The sequence below is a fragment of the Orcinus orca genome, chromosome 12, assembly GCF_937001465.1.
Source record: "Orcinus orca chromosome 12, mOrcOrc1.1, whole genome shotgun sequence".
Lineage (NCBI taxonomy): Eukaryota > Metazoa > Chordata > Mammalia > Artiodactyla > Delphinidae > Orcinus > Orcinus orca.
Genome location: NC_064570.1, coordinates 50,342,998 through 50,366,248, shown reverse-complemented (window position 1 = coordinate 50,366,248; position 23,251 = coordinate 50,342,998). Strand labels below are relative to the sequence as shown.

Here is a 23,251-nt window from a genome sequence, read left to right as displayed (position 1 = left end):
TAAGGTATTCATCACCTAAAACATTATTTTACACTTGTCTAGTCTCAGAAGTTAGCCCTCTCTCATACAAAGGCAACAGCAAGGGTAAACAACTGTATCAAAGATTAGGTGGTTCTTCCTCTTATACTCAATACTTTTAAAAAAATGCACTGTTAATCTTGACCTACACTTGGACAGCCAAAGTAATTTTCTCTATAGTCTGGAAAACTAATCCTCTACAGGCTATTAAGTAACACGCTTAACTTTTTCCATGAGAAAAAATATTTTTCTATGCCTTTGGTAAAACACCTTGGCAGACTAGAAGGCAAGGGATAATGAGAGCTGATGGTGCTAGATTCTGATGGAGAAAAGAAAGATACAGCTGTGTGGCCTATGACCAAGGCTCAGAGTCAGGCTGAGCCCCAGTCCCCACTGACTCTCATTCTCTTGGAGTGAGTCTACAGTGATTCCTTCTGTTGGAAATGATCTTTAGGACAGTGGCATGTCATTCTTACTAGCTTCCTATTGCTGCTTTAACAAATTACCACAAGCTTAGTAGCTTAAAACAACACAAATTTATTATCTCACAGTTTTGGTGGTCAGAAGCCTGAAATGAGTCTCAATGGGCTAAAGCAAGATGTCACTAGGGCTGCATTCCTTCTGGAAGATCTAGGAGAGAATTTGTTTCCTTGTCTTACCTAGATTCTGGAGGCTACCTGCATTCTTCAGCTCATGGTCCTTTCTTCCATCTTCAAAGTCAGCAATAAGATCACTCCAATCTCTGCTTCCATTGTCACATCTTCTGTAACTGACTCTCCTGCCTGTTTCACTTATAAGGACCCTTGTGATTATACTGGACCCACCCAGATAATCCAAGACAACCGATCCATCTCAAGATCCTTAATTTGATTATTATCTCCAAAGGTAACATATGTAAGGTAACATATTCACAGGTTCTAGTTATTAGGGAGTAGAAATCTTTTTTTTTTTTAACATCTTTATTGGGGTATAATTGCTTTACAATGGTGTGTTAGTTTCTGCTTTATAACAAAGTGAATCAGTTATACATATACATATGTTCCCATATCTCTTCCCTCTTGCGTCTCCCTCCCTCCCACCCTCTGGGAGTAGAAATCTTTGAGGAATTGTTATTCTGCTCCCACAATCACCCAAGCCACAGGTGCCACCAACTATGACATTTGGAGGTCCCTAACAAGTAATGTGTGGTAAATAAATGTTGCCACAAATTCTTTGAAGAACCTTCCATCTGGGAGGTGGAGTCTATTTGAATCTAGACTAGCTTTATGACTTGCTTTGACCAACAGAATGTGGTAGAAGTGACAAGCAAGTTTCAGAGCCTAAAACTCAAAAGGTCTTGCAACTTTCTATCTTCATTCTCTTGGAATGCTATTCTAAGACTGCTATATAAGGAAGCCAGTATAGCCTACTGGAGAATGAAGCCATATAGAAGAGAATGAGGCACCCCAGGGGATAGCCAGACATGCCATCAAATGCCAGACATGCCAAATCTCCAGCTCAAAAGCTGGAGAGCACAGGCAAAAACTAGCAGAGAAACTGCCCAGCCAAACCACAGAATGGATGGAAATAAATCACTGTTTTATATCATTAAGTTTTGGGGTGGTTTGTTACGCAACTGATACAATATTGGTTAGTGGGAAAACCAGCCTATACAATGTATATATATCTGGATGAGCTTTTGCAAGGAGGAATAAATAAGGTCATTTGGGTTAGGTTTGGGAGGAGGACAGCAGGTAAACTTTCTTGGCTATATTACAAAGCATGATCAGGCTGATAAAGGAAATGACTACTGTTAAGTAAGAATGACCCTGGTTTATTTCTATGATCTGTTGTAACTGGAAATGAGAGTCATTATAGTTTCTAAGAAAAGGCAGTCAGATAACTAAAACTATATCAAAGAAAACACAGAAGAAAGTGCCTACCATACTGCCTGAGATATAGCAATTGCCCAAGAGATGCTTAAAACAAAACAAACCATAAATAAAGAGGCAGAGAAAGATGTACGAGCCAGACAGTAACAAGGGGTCCCAGGGCATAAAGTGGTCAGAATCCAGTACTAATACTGTGTGACTTTGGCAGGTTATTGACATCAGATGTTGGCAGTGAAGGACGGAAAAGACAGCTGCTCTCTCTGCCTAGAACATTCCCGGCCCATTCTGCCCTTACACCCCCGGTCCCTCATGCAGGCTTGGGTTCCTACTGCACATTATGACTATCTTCACCAAGTAGTACCATTAAATTGAACTGAATTGAATTGACCTACCTCCCTACCTCCAGTCTATAAGTTTCTTGCCTTTAAGGGCAAGACATATGTTAGCACAGTGTCTGGGATGTAGTAGGTGGTACATAAATGTTCATTTATTGGACACTTTTAGGGGAAACTGATAAAAGAAAACGTCTAGTCCTGTTTCAGGTTGGTGTGAAATTGCTAAATGCAGCAACCATGTCTTATTAAACTTAGCATTCCAAGTGCTCAATAAAACAACTGGCCCACAGGAGCTACTCAAATGTCAAGTTAAATCTAAAAAGAAATTTAGTTAGATTAGAATCTTGAGAGAATAAAACTGGGCAAATACACAGAGTACAGATATGAACCATATCCTAACATCTTAGCGAAAAGCTCTATAATTTATTTCAACTTCAGTGTATCAACATCAACTACCCTTTAAACTAAGATAAAAATTTTACCAATTTACTATATTGTCCCGTTTTGAGAGCTAATATTACAGTTCCTCAATTTTCAACTTAACCCCTTTCTACAACTCAGACATTAAACTTACCCACATCAATAGTTCAACCAATACTAATTTAATCATTTAATAATGGTATATTGCCATAATACATAGAGAGTTACCATGTAAGAACACAAAACATTAAATGATGATATGGCATGAAAAATTAATTCTGAGCTGAAAAATATCCAAACCCCAATCCTGGCTAGAACTGACTATAGTTTTGTCAGGCACCATCTTCAGTTTTGCCACTGGTTTATTGACTGAACTTCAACTACCATGAACCAGCTGCTTAACAGTTTTTATCAGCACCAACTCTCTCTAAGTAGTTATTCAAAGGAGTTTATGAAAGGCTTCAAGTAGGCAAATTAATTTTATAAACTAAAAATCCTTGTGCTTGGCCTTAATATGAATAATAGATGTAATCTAATAACTCACAAAGTTAGATTGTGTCTTTGCAAAAACAGGACCTTCAGAAGGAAAAAATGGCATCTAATATTCCCATTCAGCACCGAAGAATAGGACTATGCTTTAAAATCCTATTGGTATTTGATGAATGTCTAAGGAAAAAAACCTAACTAGCAGTGTTATATTTAACTACCATTTCCTCCATCATTTACTGCTGGCATTCTAATTGAATGTTGTTTTCAAAGTCTCATGTTTTGAAAATAAGATTCTCCAAGTGCTTTTGATTTCCAATACTTCAATGCTACATAAAATTTAGACCAGGGATTGGCAGCCTTTTTCTCAGATGGCAAGACAGTAAATATTTTAGGCTGTTGCAACTACTAAACTCTGCCCTTTCAGTGCGAAAGTAGTCATAAATACTATGTAAACAGAACATTACAAGGTGTGCTGTGTTCTAATAAAACTTTACAAAAACAGGGAAGCCCATAGCTTGCTGATCCCTGCTCTAGAGTGATTAGTGTCTTAAGAATGTTCTCAGTTATATAATATGGAGGTAATATTTGAGTGTAAATTTAAACAAAGATCTGGTGATACACAGAAGTATGCCTAGCCAACAAGATTTTTATCTGCTTCTATTTCCACCTGAAGATGATCAATAATTGCATGGCAAGAGAGGAGATTGAGAACTAGACACGAGAAGGGGAGCTTTGAGGCTCCTTTGTTCCTCTCTATGGATTAGAATGCCCAAACTTCCTACAGAACAGAGAAGCTCATACCACAAGGACAGGAATGGAAAAAACAGAAAGCAAACAAGCTGTAGGTGGCAGATGTGGAATAATTTTAGGAAAGCCAAGGAAACAGAGATGCTACATCATTGATAAAATCAAAGTCTAGAGGGCAAAGAATTTAGAAAGTGACCATTCCAATACTGTTAGGCACTAAGTAATTTTATTAAAATAATTTAAAGTCTTCCTAGGATTCTCTGGTAAGAGACATTGACCTCACTTACTTAGGTGGCTCAAACAATATACTCCATCATTCAATGTCATCAGCTACAATGCTGGTCCTAGGTAAAACCGCCTATAGTTTTAAAGTCACTGAAGGCCAAAAAATGTTAATCATCTATTTTCAGTACCTCTAAACCAAACTCAACCCCATGATATACCTCTATCAATACGCCATGTCTTCATGCGTGCCTCCTTTCTCTACTCACCAAAATTTTCTCAGGAAGGGATGGAAACTTATTCACATTTAAGAATGTCAAAATGGGAGCTCAAATTTTATTTCTTACAAATCAAATGAACTTTCTCTAAACACTGAGATTTCAGTCATCAGCAAAGGAAAGAATCAAGAGACATGATCAGAATGTTGCTAGAGCCATACCCTAGAAGGCTGATCCCAATCACTTATTTGCCACTGTGGTGAAGCAGAGAACAGTGTCTGTTCCTCCTTTCTTCATATGGCTGCCCAGCTAGACTAAATTCCAGCTTCCTTTGTAGCCAAATGTGGCAATGGGGCAGGAATATGCCTTCCCCTTGGCTAGAATATGGATGTGATACTGGGAGCTGATAGTCACAATACCAGCCCTGGACTGCTAGAGACTTCTTCACAAGAAAAAAATAAACTCATTTTTTGAGGTCTCTGTGAGACCAGTCCAAACTGTATCTTAATTGATACAAGCTTTCTGGCAAACTACAGCATATGTCACATTTTACTACCCTGTCTAATTTCCTAGATTCTAAGTTAAATATTTCTTTAAAAGAAGTAGAACTTTGGCTGAGAGCTTTAAGTCATTCAACTAAGAAATCAGTAAACAGCAGTACCAAGATTACAGTATTGCTTTTCTTGGACACCATCTTTCTTATCTAATACTCAAAAAATTGCTGGCTCTGCTTACATGGAAGCAGAATATGGTACAAACATAGAAGTATCTAAAAGTAACAGTTCAATCCTTTTTTTTTTTTTTGTAAGCATGATTGTGAAGGTGAGGAGATGAAAAATCTCTCATGGAATCACCAAAACAGCTAAAAATTAAGCACTTGTAGATTTTCCACTTTAAAGGTATAGAGTGGGAATATTAATAAAATATAAAGATTTTTTAAGTGGATAGATATTTTGTCTCTTCCTGATTTCTGGCTTACTCTCATGATTATTACACAGGGATATAGACATGGATGGTGCAAGACAGGGGCAAAAAGATCTGGCTTGGCTGAATGTAGTCAGTGCCTTCCCTTCTTCCCCCAAAGCTAAGCTGCTGGCATGCTTTCAGCTTAGTATCTAAACTGTCTCCCCGCTAAAAATAGTTTTCATCTTTGGCAAATATCACTGGTTTTCCTCTTTGCTGTAAGGATCTGCTTCTTCTTTCTTTTTCCCCCCCAGAATTTGCCTTTTTAAAAAACTCATCAAGGCTACCAACCATTGTGGCTCCATATTTTTTTTTTCATACTTCTCTGCTACCTGTCATTTCTCAGAGACAGAAAGCTTGGTGCCACCAGGGATAATCCTTGCTGCATATCAGTGAGGTGGCCTTGCTGGGGTGCTTTTTAAATTGCCACTTCCCAAATCCCACCCCAACCCAATTAAAAGAGAATCTAAAGGGTTTCGGAAGTGCTCCAGGTGATCTGAATGTTCAGTGAGGGTGGAAGAAAAAGGACTCTGAAGGTCAGAAAATATACATTTAAATCCTAGTTCTGCTATTTAATAGCTGTGATTTTGGACAAGTTACTTAACCTCCTTAAACTTCATTTATTCCGAAGAATCCACTGCATGCCAAGCACAATGTCAGGTGTTGAGTAAGGGTGATCATGACAGTCCCTGTCCTCTAGGAGGTTAGAGTAGAAGAAACAGGAACTAAAGGAAGCTGCAGACAAGCAAACAGACTTAATCCTAATAGGGCTACAAGGGCACCCAGGAAGGAAATCCAGTCTAGATTCCAGGGATCAGCAAAATCTCTAAAAAGGTAAAATCAAGGCTGAGTCCTGCAGGATAAGTAATGATAGATGAGGCTGCTAAAGGAAGACTTTTTAACAGAGGAGGAAGTGTGTGCAAAGGCCTGGATACCAGTCAGCTTCCTTGGGAGATACAAGTAGTTCAGCAGGACTGAAATAAGGATGAAGGAAGGACAATAGATGAGGACCAAGAGTGACTTCAGCTTTCACATTTGCAAAACAAAGATATCATCTGCTCTGCTTGGTTACCACAAAGATCAAATTATACTATATATAGCAAAGTCCATTGAACAGAGCAGGTACTCAAGTGATAAATCCCCTCACTTTTCAGCTTTAACATAACATGAGAAAGCCAAGCAACACACTTTTTCTTCAGGTCATCTCATCATAGCACAGAATTCAACAGTAAGCTCTTTTAAGCTATTTATTTTTCCTGGGTGCATCTTATCTACTGTGGATTACTGAAGAGTCAACTCTCAGGTCTCAAGGGTGCCAACACTGGGATTTCCTTCTAAAGGTTCAGACACTTGAGGGTTACCCAACACTAGGCAGTAGATAACAAAGGTTTTAATGTATTGTTTTAAATTCAGTTAACTGCAGCTGTGAAGCAATTCTGACCCAGGACCAGAATACTTCAAATCCAACCCTGGCTCTGACACTAGTTAGATAATTTACTTTGGGTTAGAGACAACTTTCTGTGCCTTGGTTCCCTTATTTGTCAAAATGAATAACATAGAACATACTCCCTTAACACAATATAACAGGGCTACTTTTTAATTGCCACTGCCTCCCTCCCCCCATCTTAAGGGATGGGTTAGGTAAGATGAGACTCTTCAAAGCTAGCAAAATGCCTTTCCCTGATAGAGATCCTGGAGGTGAGCTGTAGCTGGCAGCAAATATGTATATCAGACAACATCTCATGGCCAACTGATAAAGCTACACAGATCCTGCAGATGTCCTCTGGCTCCAAAATGCCTTGATTCTTTAAAAAACTATTTTGGCCCTTTAACAACTGATTCTTATAAATCCTAAAAACAAGTCTAAAAATTAACTTATTTCTGATCAGGATATTAATGACTCTCAATTTAAAATGAGAGGACTCATCCAGAGAAGAATCACCAATACAGGTTTAGAATGGCAAATACTGTCAACATGCGACTTTCACTATCTTTCTCATCACACTGTTTATTTGCAAACTTTACTATTCAGTGTTATGTTTTAATATGCCTCAATTTCAAAAAGCTTCTTTTAGAACTATGTGTAGTGATGAATATTAACTAAAGTTATTGTGGTAATTGGACTTCCCTGGTGGCACAGTGGTTAAGAATCCGCCTGCTAATGCAGGAGTCAGGGGTTCGAGCCCTGGTCTGGGAAAATCCCACATGCCACGGAGCAACTAAGCCCGTGTGCCACAACTACTGAGCCCATGTGCTGCAACTACTGAAGCCCGTGCGCCTAGAGCCCATGCTCGGCAACAAGAGAAGCCACCGCAATAAGAAGCCCACTCACCGCAACTAGAGAAAGCCTGCACACAGCAATGAAGACCCACCGCAGCCAAAAAGTTAGTAAATTAATAAATAAATTTATTAAAAAAATTATTGTGGTAATCATTTATATATATGTATATAGCAAATCATTATGTTGTACACCCTAAACAAATACAATTTTGTAGGTCAATTATATCTCAAACTGGAAAAAAAATACTAGTACAATCATAGGAAACATACTACCTTAAAATATGGAGTATTCTATTCATTATTTTTGTTCTTAAGTATGAAATTTACTATGTTCTGAATGGCATCACAACTTCCCACATGGAATGCCACAAAATATATGTTTCTTGACAAGAAAATTCAATGATTTTAGTAGCTCAACTGCACATTAACATAGAAAATGTAGTTAGCTGATCAAAGACTTGTTTTTTTTTTTCGGTACGCGGGCCTCTCACTGCTGTGGCCTCTCCCGTTGCAGAGCACAGGCTCCAGACGCACAGGCCCAGCGGCCATGGCTCACGGGCCCAGCCGCTCCGCGGCATGTAGGATCCTCCTGGACCGGGGCATGAACCCGTGTCCCCTGCATCGGCAGGCGGACTCTCAACCACTGCGCCACCAGGGAAGCCCCTGACTTTTAATTTAGAAGTAGCTGTATTTAGAAAGAGGTAACTTTTGAGTGCCTATTATATATCAGTCACTGTGCTAAAGAGATTTATGTGCATTGTGGCATTTATCCCTATGAGGTAGGTACAGTCATCCCTCAGTATCCACGGGGGATTTGGTTCCAAGAAACACACACCTCCATATTAAAATCTGCAGATGCTCAAGTTCCTTATATAAAATGGCTTAGTATTTGCATATAACCTACACACATCCTCCCTTTTACTTTATTTTTTAATAAATTTATTTATTTATTTTTGGCTGCATTGGGTCTTTGTTGCTGCACGTGGGCTTCCTCTAGTTGCAGTGAGCAGGGGTTACTCTTCATTGCAGTACGTGGGCTTCCACATTGCAGTGGCTTCTCTTGTTGCAGAGCACGGGCTGTAGGCATGTGGGCTTCAGTAGTTGTGGCACACGGGCTCAGTACTTGTGGCTCGTGGGCTCTAGAGCACAGGCTCAGTAGTTGTGGTGCACAGACTCAGTAGTTGTGGTGCGCAGGCTCAGTAGTTGTGGCACACGGGCTTAGTTGCTCTGCATCATGTGGGATCTTCCCGGACCAGGGCTCGAACCTGTGTCCCTTGCATTAGCAGGCGGATTCTTAACCACTGTGCCACCAGGGAAGTCCTTCCCTTTTACTTTAAATCATCTCTACATTACTTATAATACTTAATATACAATGTAAATGTTATATAAATAGTTGCTAGTGTGCAGCAAATTCAAGTTTTGCTTTTTGGAACTTTCTGGAATTTTTTTCTATTATTTTAGATCTGTGGTTGGTTGAATCCTCCTATGAGGAACCAGCAGATTCAGAGGGCCAACTGTACTATTATTAGCATACCTATTTTACAGAGGGGAAGTGGAGCTTAGATTCTGCACCTTACTCTGCTAATAAATGATAAATCTATTCTTTGAACTCAGAGCTAAAGAAAGATCCTTAACTTCACTCCTATTCAAAACAGTTGTCTCCAGGTACAACAGACCTTAATTAACTTAAAATCTCCAGAAAATTAAAGTTACATTATAGCACAAACTTCATAAACAGTGACTGAATCTCACCTTTAGCCTTCTCTTTAATATGCCAAAATAATTCTAGACCCTGAGCTTTCAAAAACCTTTAATCATTATGGTGCTCTCTGCTATATCTACCATTAGAACAATTTTAAAAAACATTACCACTGTACCAATTATTTTCAAAAGCCCAGAGATATTAATCAAATGATTCTAATAGTCTTAAACACTATCCTCAAACCAAAAGATAAATGGAGATTGGGAAACTTGCATTCTAAAGGGCCACCATCCAGATAAAATTACTCTGTGAATTAGAGTAATTTCAATCAGATCCTATAAAATGGAACATTTTTCTCAAGATTAGAATGAGACAGTAACTATAAGATAGTTTAAGGGCCCAAACTTTGTAACATAAAATGGTTTGCCACATGTCAAATTCAACAGCAGAAGGCAAGCAGCAGGAGCTAGGGATAGCAGGAAGAGTTCAGAAAAGTAGTAATAAAAAAAATGACAAAATGACTTACCTATCCATCTCCCTGGCAGTTCTACCTTAATTTCTCTCAAAAATCACATGCTGCTAAAATAAGTTCTACTATCTTACTATATGGTGTCCTGAGTTTTAAGTTAATACATTACATTATTAAGAGAATCCCCAATGGCATTTCATAAGCATTAGAAACTCAATTACATTTACTTAGAGGGCACATGACTTATGACTTAACAGTCATTAACACAAAACAAACTGGTGTATATAATCTAACAAACCAGTGTAGATGTGTATTTTGTTAATTCCTTAACTCATTAATCACTCTTAAAAAGGATTTTAATCTCCAGAATACAAATGATCATACCATAAACACTATTTTTAAGTGTCACATAAGCTATTTGGTAATAAAATATCAGATGAACTTTTAAAAATAATTATCCTACTAGAGTCCATTTAATATAATGCACTCAGCATGATAAACACAAAGTTATTAAATGGAGGAAATGTAGGCAGGAGATTCCACTTCAGTTGTGTGACAGGAAGTACTAGCTCTGGAAGTTTAGAAATAGGACCACCAAGCTCTGTTTTAGCACAAGAAATAAAGGAAAACATGCTAGTGAATAAGGGTAAAAGAGGAAGTTCTTTTTAGTGAACGATCTGCCATATATTTAAGACAATCCCAAACCATTCCAAGTTAAAAAAAAGTGCCTCATTATTTTCACTTGGCTTACGTGATAATGTACTTCCCTAGGTACACTGGAGCTCAAATTTTGCAGTTTCACTGTAACAAGACTGCTTGTGGCCCACACATCCTTAGGGAGACAACCATGGCTTGTAACATGAACCTGTTCGTTTCATATCTTAAAGTTTGACGACTGTTACATTTTTCTAGCAACACATGAAAAGTAAATCATTTTTTAAAGTAAGTTTCACAACAGTGAATAAACTGAACACTACTAAACTGTACAGTTAAAAATGGTTAAGATGTTAAATTTTGCTGCATTTTACCACACAAAAAAATGTGAGTTCATGAGAAATTACTCCACTTAAATGTTAATAGTAACTTGTTATGTAAATTTTGATTACTCTAAAACCAAATTCTTACGCTTAATTTTTAGTAATTTGTTGTTGTCATTAACAGCTGGATTCGTTTTACATAACTAATTTTTAAGGATACTTCCATACATGAGGAAATTCTTTAATTCTGAACTAGAGAGTGAAAGTGAAGCACTATTCTCAATTAGCATCTTTCAAATCATCTGAATTTTTTACTGCCAACAAATACTAGTTATGAAATTATAAATGTGTTTCTACTTCAGCTGATTCCTTCATTCAGTGAAGTGCAAATCTCAAAAGTAGGAGAGCAAAATCCTAAATGAACAGGCTTTTCTTAAAGCAGTGGTAGTTTTGATTGTGAGGTAGGCAACACTCCCCACTCCTCAGCCTTTAGCACGACGGTGGCCCAAAATACTAACGTCAATCATTTCCAATCACCTTTCTCTCCTGGCTCAGCCCTACCAAATTTGCCAGGCTTTTGTGAACTCCCATGAGGTTCTGTTCAGAAAAGCGTACAACCTAGGTGAGTTTGGTAGCTTGGGAAGGGCCTGAAGCAATCAGCTTGGCTTGGCCACCTAGGAGAAAAGTATCCAGGAAAAGAAAACCGGAAATACTTCAACTTTGCGCAAACCCCCTTTCTCAGTCACAGCTAGCTCCCTTCTCGATGAAGGGCTGTGTTCTCGAAAGATCTACCCCTTTCCAACTCAGATGTCATTCCCAGATCAGCTGCTTGAGGGGCAAGCGGCGCTCAACCCACGCCCTCTTCTTCGAGTACCTTCTTCAAGTGCCAGCGCTGGGCTCAGCTCACTCTGCCGCCCCCATCCAAACCCTACACGAAGAAGGGCCCTGGCCCACGACCCCGCCCGTGGACAGCCGGGAGCCCCGGCCTAGACGGCCTTGGCCGTTTGAGGGTTTGCGCTCCAGGGTCGGCTGGGGGCACCAGGGACCGCAGTAGGGGTCTCTCCGTAGGGGAGTAAGACGGCCTCACCTTGACCCTGATTTCGTAGGTGGTGAACCGGCCCCGGCCGACTCCCACTGTCTGCGGGTTGCTCACATCGATCTCGAGGAAGTTGCTGGGAGGCCCGTAGGCGTCATTCAGGTTCTGCGGCTTGGTGATCAGCCGCCGGGTGTCCGCCACGGTCTCCGCCATTTCGCTGCTGCAGCCGCCGCCGTCGCCGCCGCGGGCTCCGTCCACCCCCTCGGCGTTCCACCGACCCCGCTGCCGCCGCTGCTGCCCGCCGCGGGGACGCCGGGCTCGCGCGCAGCGGTCGCAGGGCGAACGAGCACGTAGAGTGGGTGTTCACTCCGCACGCGTAGCTCCTCCCCGCGCCCCTCCGGCTTCCGCCTCCTGTCCCCAAGAGGGGAACAGCTGACCCGCCGGAACGCTGCGTCCCGGCCCGGGAGTCTCAGCGGAAACCGCGGAGCGTGACAGCGCACCAGGCAGAGGAAGAAAAGCGCAGTCAGGTTACTTGTAGGTGCGAACACGTTCCGGCCAGACTACAGCGCCCACAGTGCATCGGGCGAGCGCGCCGCCGCGGATCTGCGGCCCAGGTGCTGCGGGACCGGGGGTGCGAGGGCGGGCGCTTCCTGTGTTTCTGTGTCCGTTTTGGCCTGGACCAGTGGGGAGAACGCCGGAAACGGTCTTCGCGGTCTTGGGAGCCGCGGGGACAAAAGTTAAAAGGCGAGGTAGGGGAGGTTTGCCCGCAATCCGAACAAAACTGCCTACGCTTAATGGCAACCTATCCACTAGTAAACCACTGAAAACGCCTTTCTAGGTAACCTTGAATTGATGCTTCAAATGATTTTGATATCAACTTGAGAGTTTCACCGTACATGTGTCTGGCTTGGTAAATTGAACGTGGGAAAGTAGAGTGGAATAAAAACAACGTCGCGAGATCATAACCGTACGGTCGAACCGTTTGGGGAGACTGGTCGGCCCTCTAAAACAAGATAACAGATAATATGGGTGAAACCTGCTTTGACTTTCTGGTGTTTGAGTGGTCTGCAACTTTTTCCCTTCAGTTCCCACAAAGTTCCAGTAAATTAAAAAAAAAAAAAAAAAAACCTTTATCAGAAATGAAAAAAAGACAACAGTTAAGTAGATCGCATTTAATCTCCAACAAATGCAGACTTTGAGCATTGAGGTGGAAGGATAGATGTCTATTCCTGCCTGGGGAGTTCTCTCCCTTGGTGTTATAGTCTCACAGCTCTTTCTGTTGTTTCTTTCTTTCTTTTTTTTGCGGTATGCGGGCCTCTCACTGTTGTGGCCTCTCCCGTTGCGGAGCACAGGCTCCGGACGCGCAGGCTCAGCGGCCATGGCTCACGGGCCCAGCCGCTCCGCGGCATGTGGGATCCTCCCGGACCGGGGCACGAACCCGTGTCCCCTGCATCGGCAGGCGGACTCTCAACTACTGCGCCACCAGGGAAGCCCTGTTGTTTCTTTCTTTGTTGAGTTTCAGAAAACCCATTCACTTTAAATAATCTGATCTGTCCCTTAAGCTGAAAAATTGTCTGGATCATTAGCAACCATTCTTAATAAAAATAAGAAAAGTTGGTATTAAAAAAATTTACTTAAACGTGATGTAGATTATTTTCAAGAAAACTCAACGTTCATTCATTAAACAAGTATTTATTGAAGGCCTACTAGGTGTTTTCAACTCTAGATACTAGAGGTAAAAGGGTGAGGAAGACATTGAAATTCCTTGGTTTCATCAGATTAATTGTCTAGTATATGCTTTATCTTGGGGAGACAGATAATAAAGCAATAAATAACATATCTGCCAAAATGATTGGTGCTATAAAGAAAATAAAACTGGAAAATGTGAGAGTGACCCAGACAAGCTCATTAGGGTGGTCAGAAAAGTTCTCTCTGAGTATATCTCCCTGTCAAAGAGTATGAGTAATATCAGAATAAGTACCCAGGCAGGACTCCCTGCTGGGCCTGTTGCAAGAGACCAAGTGGAAACTTGACTGCTGTGATTAGGGCAGTGAGCTCAAAAATGTGTATAAATGACTCTTGGAATTGGAATATATGAGAGCTAAGAGACCAAGAACCACTGTATTGTGTTGTCATCCACAACCACTGTATTGTGTTTGACACCTGTACAAAGCAATCATGGGATATTCTCTTAGAAAGCTGTCTCATTGGAGGCCACTCAGTGCAGCCTTGGGCAGCAGCAACAATTGCCCGCAGTGGGGAAGCAGCTATAGAAAATAGCAGCACCGTCAAATAGCTAAAGAAGAGCTTCCCAGGATAAACATCAGGAAAAAAACTTTATTTTTCAGGAGATACGATTGTATTCCTAGAAAAATCAATAAAGAAGAACCCACTAGAATAAGCTACTAGAATTAACAAGAGAATTTAGTGACCAAGTGAAAGTAAAGAACTTAATTTATAATTTTCCTCTGTCTAGGCAATGTCTAGTTAGACTGGAGATGGAAAAAATACCCTATTCACATCAGTGACCAAAAGTAAAAAAAAAAAAAAAAAAATACATAGGAAGGAAGACACAGGATCTATAAGAACAAAATTATGAAATTTTATTAAAGGATATAAACCAAAACCTAAATAAAAAAGACTCCATGTTCCTGAATAGGAGGACTTAATATCAGAAAAATATCACTTCATCTAAAATTAATAATGCAGGGGCTTCCCTGGTGGTGCAGTGGTTAAGAGTCCACCTGCCAATGCAGGGGACACGGGTTTGATCCATGGTCGGGGAGGATCCCACATACCAGGGAGGAACTAGGCCCGTGCGCCACAGCTACTGAGCCTGCACACCTAGATCCCAAGCTCCGCAACGAGAAGCCACTGCAATGGGAAGCCTGCGAACTGCAACAAAGAGTAGCCCCTGCTTGCTGCAACTAGAGAAAGCCCGCATGCAGCAACGAAGACCCAACACAGCTGAAAATAAAAATAAATAAATAAAATAACTTAGGAGGTTCCTTAAAAAACTAAATAGAATTACCATATGACCCAGTAATCCCACTACTGGGCATATACCCAGAGAAAACCATAATTCAAAAAGACGCATGCACCCCAGTGTTCATTGCAGCACTATTTACAATAGCCAGGACATGGAAGCAACCTAAATGCCCATCGACAGACAAATGGATAAAGAAGATGTGGTACATATATACAATGGAGTATTACTCAGCCATAAAAAGAAACGAAATTGTGTCATTTGTAGAGACGTGGATGGATCTAGAGACTCTCATGCAGAGTGAAGTAAGTCAGAAAGAGAAAAATATCATATATTAACACATATATGTGGAACCTAGAAAAATGGTACAGATGAACCGGTTTGCAGGGCAGAAATCGAGACACAGATGTAGAGAACAAACGTATGGACACCAAGCGGGGAAAGTGACGGGGGTGGTGGTGGTGGTGGTGGATGAATTGGGAGATTGGGATTGGCATGTATACACTGATGTGTATAAAATGGATGACTAATAAGAACCTGCTGTATAAAAAAATTAATTAAAAAAAATTTTATCAGCATTCCTGATTGTTTATGTATACGTCTGTTCCCTCTGACTTCTCTGAACCAATTGTAACATCTTATTCTCTCATTAATGATTTGATAAAATGTTTGACACATAAAAAATAAATAAAATTAATAATGCAAATATAATCAGAATCCCACTGTGATTGGTTTTAACCTCCTCTCTGCCTTGGGTACATTGGGTAGTACTGGAAAAGATTTTTTTAAATTTCGTATGTTGGAGATTAGCCAAGAAGATTATGAAAGTGAAAAAAATCAAAGTGGGATTTGCTTTACCAAATGTTAAAACTCACCGCAAAGCTAACTATAAACAAGAGTATGGGGAATTCCCTGGCGGTCCAGTGGTCAGGACTCTGCACTTTCACTGCCGAGGGCCTGCGTTGGATCCCTGGTCGGGTAATCAAGATCCCACAAGCCACGCAGCATGGCCAGAAAAAAACAAACAAAAAGAGTATGGTTTGGGCTCTCTATAAAATAGAGTGCAGAACAGATCCTAACAACGAACATGATATACAACAAGGGGAGCATTTAAATTAATTGGGGAAATGTTGCTGACACAGTTGAGTGTCTAGGGAATAGGGAGACCACATAGCTAGTCCCCTGAATTATACCATGGAAAAATTCCAGATAGAATTTATTTATTTTTGTTGCGGTTTTTTTTGGCCGCACCACATGGCTTGTGGGATCTTAGTTCCCAACCAGGGATTGAATCCAGGCCCTCAGCAGTGAGAGCACAGAGTCCCAACCACTGGACCATCAGGGAATTCCAAGATAGAATTGAAAAAAAAAATTTTTTTTTTAAAGATGTTGGGGGTAGGAGTTTATTAATTAATTAATTTATTTTTGCTGTGTTGGGTCTTTGTTTCTGTGCGAGGGCTTTCTCTAGTTGTGGCAAGTGGGGGCCACTCTTCATTGCGGTGCGTAGGCCTCTCACTATCACGGCCTCTCTTGTTGCGGAGCACAGGCTCCAGACGCGCAGGCTCAGTAGCTGTGGCTCATGGGCCCAGCTGCTCTGTGGCATGTGGGATCCTCCCAGACCAGGGCTCGAACCCGTGTCCCCTGCATTAGCAGGCAGATTCTCAACCACTGCACCACCAGGGAAGCCCTGAAATATTTTTTTTTTAATGTTTAGAGAATACTTAGGAGAAAAATTGTATAACCTTGAGTAAAAAAAGTGCTTCCTAAGCAATATGGGAAACAAGCTATAAAGAAAATGTCATTAAGTACATAAATGTACATAAATGTCATTTAAGTACATAAATTTTTAATAAAAATTACATATCAAAAGGCATTATTTTTTTTAAAATTGGGGGAAGTATATCTGTAACACGTAAGATAGTGAACGGCTAATATTCCTAATGTAAAAAGAACTCCCATAAATTGATAAGAAAAAGACAATCCCATAGAAAAATGAGCAAAGAATATGGATAGGTACAATTTTACATGTTTTTCAGATAATGAATTTGTCACATCCTCCTAACAACCCTATAGGTGGGTACCATTGCTGTCTCCATTTTACACATGGGGAAACTGAGGCAGAAAGGCAAAATAACAAGTACAAAATGGCAAAACTAGCTCCAGAATTTATATACATAACCAATATTTCATGCTCCCTCTTAGGAAAAGAAATTCAAATGGACAATAAGTGGGAAAAATATGCTCAACCTCACTAATCAAATAAATGTATCAATACATTAAAGCAAATATGAAATACTGTTTTCTATCATATTGGCAAAAATCAAAAAGAACAGAAACATACAGTGTTAGGGAGACTGTAAGGAAACAGGCAATTTGCTCATATTTATCAAAATTAAAAATATTCAGGACACTTTGATCCCAAAATCCAGCTTTTGCTTCAAGAGACCATAGTACTTAAGGATGTAAGTCCAAGGATGTTTATTGCAGCTTTATTTGTAGTGGCAAAAACTGAAAACAGCCTGAATTAGAAATGCTTGAATTATAGTATATTCAAACTAAGGGAAATTATATAATATTTTATGTAATTTATATGTAATATATAAATTATATACTAGAGCAAATGAAATAATTCTATTTTTTTAAGTTTATTTATTTTTGGCTGTATTAGGTCTTCGTTGCTGCATAGGCGTTCTCTAGTTGTAGTGAGTGGGGGCTACTCTTTTTTTTATTTTGGGAGGGCTACTCTTCGTCTTGGTGCATGGGCTTTTCATTGTTGTGACTTCTCTTGTTGCGGAGCACGGGCTCTAGGCGCGTGGGCTTCAGTAGCTGTGGCTCGCGGGCTCTAGAGCGCAGGCTCAGTAGTTGTGGTGCACGGGCTTAGTTGCTCCGCGGCACGTGGGATCTTCTCGGACCAGGGCTTGAACCCGTGTCCTCCGCATTAGCAGGCGGATTCTTAACTAATGCGCCACCAGGGAAGTCCCTATTTTTATGTCTTAAGATGTTAGAATATATCTAGTTTTAGTTATTAGAATTAGAAGAGGAATATCCATGATGTTTTGGTAAGTAAGGATCAAAGAATAATTTGTGCAGTATGATCCCATTTGGGTAAACAAACAAAACCCTGTCATTGTATGTATGTACTTTTATATGTGCATATTTTTGTAGCAAAGGATATACACCAAACTTAACACTGGTAACACAAGGGTGGCAACTGAAGTGGGTGGTGGGGACGAGAAGATACAACCATATTGTAACCATGGGCTAAGATGATAGAAAACTATAACCAATTTTATGTTTTCCTAATGGTTCAATTCTAGAAAAATAATTTGTCAATGTGCCTGAATTACTGTGGACACCTTGAGAGTTGTGTTCCTTGAGTAGTATATTAGATTATCACAGCTAGGTAGTTCTAGTCATTAAGATCATCCATTCCTCTTTATTCAGAGATCACTGAACAGTCGGCTGATAGTAATTTCATTTTCTATGAGGACTTTTTAAACATTTTTTTAAATTGAAATATAGTTGATTTACAATGTTGTGTTAGTTTCAGGTGTTCAGCAAAGTGATTTAGTTATATATTACATATGTGTATATATATATTCTTTTTCAGATTCTTTTCCATTATAGGTTATTATATTGAATGTAGTTCCCTGTGCTATATAGTAAATCCTTGTTGTTTATCTATTTTATATATAGTAGTGTGTATCTGTTAAAACTGTTATTTATCCCTCTCACCCGCCCTTTCCCCTTTGGTAACCATAAATTTGTTTTCTGTGTATGTGAGTCTGTTTCTGTTTCATAAGTAAGTTCATTTGTATAATTTTTTTTTAGATTCCACATATAAGTGATATCATGTGGCATTTGTCTTTCTCTGTCTGACTTCACTTAATATGATAATCTGTAGGTCTATCTATGTTGCTGCAAATGACAATATTTCATTCTTTTTTATGGTTGAGTAATACTCCATAATATATATATATATATATATATATATATATACACCACATCTTCTTTATCCATTCATCTGTTGTTGGACACTTAGATTGCTTCCGTGCCTTGGCTATTGTAAATAATGTTGCTATGAACATTGGGGTGTGTGTATCTTTTCAAGTTAGAGTTTTCATCTTTTCCTGATAAATACCCAGGAGTGGGATTGCTGGATCATATGGTAACTCTATTTTTAATTTCTAAAGGTACCTCCATACTGTTCTCCATAGTGGCTGCACCAGTTTACATTCCCACCAACAGTGTAGAAGGGTTCCCTTTTCTCCATACTCTGTGCAGCATTTATTTGTAGACTTTTTGATGATGGTCAATCATTCTGACTGTGTGAGGTGATACCTTATTGTAGTTTTGACTTGCATTTCTCTGATGATTAGTGATATTGAACATCTTTCCATGTACCTGTTGGCCATCTGGATGTCTTCTTAGGAGAAAGGTCTATTTAGGTCTTCTGCCCAGTTTTTTGATTGGGTTGTTTGCTTTTTGATATTGAGCTGTACGAGCTGTTTGTATATTTTGGAAATTAAACCCTTGTCTCTTGCATTGTTTGCAGATATTTTCTCCCATTCTGTAGGTGGTCTTTTTGTTTTGTTTATGGTTTCCTCTGCTGTGCAAAAAGCTTGTAAGTTTGATTAGGTCCTGTTTGTTTATTTTTGCTTTTATTTCTTTTGCCTTGTGAGACTGATCTAAGAAAGTATTGCTACAGTTTATGTCAGAAAATGTTTTGCCTGTGTTCTCTTCTAGGAGTTTTATGGTGTCGTGTCTTATATTTAAGTCTTTAAGCCATTTTGAGTTTATTTTTGTGTATGCTGTGAGGGTGTGTTCTAACTTCATTGATTTACATGTGGCTTTCCAGCTTCCCCAACACCACTTGCTGGAGAGACTGTCTTTTCTCCACTGTATATTCTTGCCTCCCTTGTTAGAGATTAATTGACCATAGGTGTGTGGGCTTGTTTCTGGCCTCTCTATTCTGTTCCATTGATCCATATGTCTATTCTTTTGCCAATACTTCTCTGTTTTGATTACTGTAGCTTTGAGGTATTGTTGAAGTCTGAGAGGGTTATGCCTCCAGTTCTTTCTTTTTCCTCAGGATTTCTTTGGCAATTCTGGGTCTTTTGTGGTTCCATATACATTTTAGGATTATTTGTTATGAGGACTTTCTTGTAGGCAAAAGGAGATGCTGCCTTGTGGGACCAGCTAGTTTACATTTTCATTTTAAATTTGTAAATTGAGATTCTGTCTTATCAATCAGTGTCTTGTGAACTTGACTAATGCATCACTCCCCCAGGCCTAATCACCTCTGAGGAAAATGGTAAAACCAAGTAGCTGGACCTCCAGAGTGTCAGACTCTGAAAATGTGACGAACCTAGTGAAGTGCTGTAAACTTCTCAAGGGCCAGCCTGGCCACTCTTACATCATTTTTCTAATTCAGAGCTCACACCCTGACCTACCTCTAAACCCCTGCTCCCAGGCTGCTGTGATTTCCTGAAGAAAATCCCAAACTAGCTGGCACCTTTGTAAATTTATGGTTTCCAACCTCAGCTGACCCTTCAACACACCTCAGCATTCCCTTATTCTATCCTCTTCTTGTATTTCACACCCCTCTTCCTTACTCTCAGCATGTAGCCTCACTTCATGCAGTACAAAGCAAAGTAAAACCCACAAAGCTCAGTATCTCCCTCCTCTCCACTGAAGACTACTTACAACATGAGTCATCCTCAGAACCTCTAAGAGCTCAAGGCATGCCCAGGCTACTTCCAGCTTTTGAGAATGCGGGCATTTTCAGATTTGGTATTGAGGAAATTATTTATAAACACTGCGGCTTGTTTGTTAATTTTAAATAAAGCATTTACATGATTCAAAAGTCAAAATGCACTTGAGTATCCATTGATATAGCTGCCTCCAATCCCTGTCTGCAGCCATCTAGTTCCCCTTTCCATTGACAGCCACTGTTACCAGTTTCTTGCTGCGTATCTTTGTATCCTTCCAGAAATATTCTAGCATGTTTACATATATATGTGTATATATAACAAAAATGGCATCATAGGATACACACACTTTTGCACCTTATTTTACTTAACAATGTATCTTGGAGATAGATCCACACTTATACAGCAGCAAAGTATTTCATTACCTGATGTACCATAATTTATTTAACTTGTCCCTGAAGGGGAGCAGAATGTGTGACCCCAAAATATGCCAGTTTGGCATGTGGATTGTCTTGAACGGAGGGCAGTCAAGATGCAGCAGACTCAAGAAAAACTTGTACCTCTCTCACCACTACCTAAAAGAACATAGATAGGGGGCCTGGCCTAGAGAGAGCTATTACCAGAGAGGACTTTTGCCTGAATGACCTATTTCTGTGGCAGGGCAAACATCTAATTACCAAACATCTGTTCCTTGGAAGCCCCAGGCCCCTATCCCATTCCTTAGCTCAGGGTGGTACATAAGCTTCAACTGCCCAACTTGCTCTTTAGTCTCATGCTTCTATTGGACTCCTGTACATACAAAATTAAATTTGTTTCTCTCCCGTTACGTTGTTTTATGTCAATTTGATTATTATCTACCCTAGAAGGGTAGAGGAAAAAATTTTTCTCCACTACATCCCCTACAGACGAATATCTTTGGTGACCTCAGTCTTTCACTATTACAGTGCTGCAGTGAATAACCTTGAATATGCCGTCATTACACACACATGGGATTATATTTGCAGGATAAGCTCCTGTACGGGCATACCTCAGAGATACTATGGGTTCAGTTCCCAACTTCCACAGTAAAGCAAATATCACAAATAAGCAAGTCCACAAATTTTTTCATTTCCCAATGCATACAAAAGTTATATTGCACTACATTGTAGTCTGTTAAGTGTGCTCCAGCATTACGTCTCAAAAAACAATGTGCATACCTTAATTAAAAAATAATACTGTTGGGAAAATAGCGCTGATAGACTTGCTCCACTAAGAGTTGCCGCAAACCTTCAGTTTGTAAAATTGCAATATCTGCAAAGCACAGTGAAATTTTCAGCCCCACCCCCTGACTCCTGGGAATGTGGCAGACAGGAGAGGGCAAGGAAGAGCCTTGCGCACCTCCCCCATATTTTGCCCTGGACACCTCTTCCATTTGGCTATTCCTGAGTTGTTATCCTTTATAATAAACTGTTAAACATAAGTAAAGTGTTTTTTTCTGAGTTCTGTGAGTCGAATTATCAAACCTGAGGGGGGAAGGGGGTCATGAGAATCCTCACATTTGTAACCAGCCAGGCAGGAGTGGGTAGCTTAGGCACCCCATTTAAGGCTGGTGTCTGAAGTGGGAGCAGTCTTGTGGGACTGAGTCTTTAACCTGCAGGGTCTGTGCTAAGTCCAGGTATTTAGTGTCAGAATTGAGTTGAATTGTTGGACGACCAGCTGGGGTTGGAGACTCAGGCTTTGGCGATGACTTTAAGCCCTTCTAGGAGCATATCAGGTAGTCTCTATCCTTCCCTTAAAGGTTAAGTTCTCTACTTCCACGGTCATGGAGGGGTCACTGCAGGGTTGCTTCTTGGACTGTCTAAGAGTTTGGGATCTTGGGGAGGTTAATACGTCCTCACACCGATTTTCCTTGTATATTTGTTCATAGTTTCATTTAAAGAAGAGGCAGGGGACTTCCCTGGTGGTCCAGTGGTTAAGACTCCGTGATTCCACTGTAGGGGGCATGGGTTCGATCCCTGGTTGGGGAACTAAGATCCTGAAAAAAAAAGAAGAAGAGGCAAGACCTGGAGCAAGCCACTCAGCAAAATAAGCCTGGTAATGTGACTCACTCTCAGAAGGCAGGTTAGTGAGCATCTGTTGATCTGCTGTGTTTTAGGCATGCCCTTAGAGGGATCTTACTCCGTACCCTGAGATCCTTCACAGAGTGTCTCTTCCAATGCACACTCAATTCTACATTTGGTTACTTTTTTTTGCGTGATTTAGTGTCTCTTCTGTATTGGTAAATCAGGCAGTGCCCAGCTGGTTGTATCAACATCGGAACCCCCCTCTCTTGCTTTTATCCAAGTTCTTCTCCACCAATTATGCCTTTTTCCCTATATCTTCTCATAACCCTTTGTGGTAGCCGAGAAAATGTGCCTCTCAGATCTCTAGCCTCAGGAAACATAATTAACCTATGGCCTCAGCTGCTGTGCGCTGAAATTCGTTACTGCATTTGCTCTGAGTCCACGTACTCCGTGGCTCGCAGCCAAATGCTGAGCACGCCAGCCAATGGCTGAGGACTGCTTAGACATCAGGACTGCTCAGACACTCCTGGGTGAGGAGGGACTCTCCTCTTAGAGATGACATTGGATCCAGTGTCTGGAAGAGTCAAAAGCAGCCATGACAATGAGCAATTTCTGTCCTTGCTCAAGTGGTTGACTTCTGGGGGGATAAAAAAAAACGCCGCAGGATTCCTTTTGAAATTGAAAGCCCCTGACCTCATGCAGAGTGGCTGATTTCAACCATGTAAGGCCAGGCAAGGTTAGTGTAAACCTGAATCAGGGTGAAAA

At 40.4% G+C, this 23,251-nt stretch overlaps 2 protein-coding genes across 3 annotated transcripts in view; one reads left to right on the top strand and one right to left on the bottom strand.

Moving 5' to 3' along the window:
- SNX3 (sorting nexin 3) overlaps positions 1-12,295 on the bottom strand; it is a 44,102-nt gene extending 31,807 nt beyond the window's left edge. The window contains exon 1 of one of the 2 annotated variants that reach the window (XM_004264750.4): positions 11,799-12,295. In XM_004264750.4, coding sequence (XP_004264798.1) covers positions 11,799-11,960 — 162 coding nt within the window. In that variant the 5' untranslated portion in view covers positions 11,961-12,295. The remainder of the gene's footprint in view (positions 1-11,798) is intronic. The other variant, XM_049695319.1, reaches the window with a different exon arrangement.
- The window catches only part of AFG1L (AFG1 like ATPase), a 214,642-nt gene continuing 203,557 nt past the window's right edge, over positions 12,167-23,251 (top strand). Inside the window, exon 1 of the mRNA XM_049695305.1 lies at positions 12,167-12,285. The gene's annotated coding sequence lies outside the window, so the exon portion shown is untranslated. The remainder of the gene's footprint in view (positions 12,286-23,251) is intronic.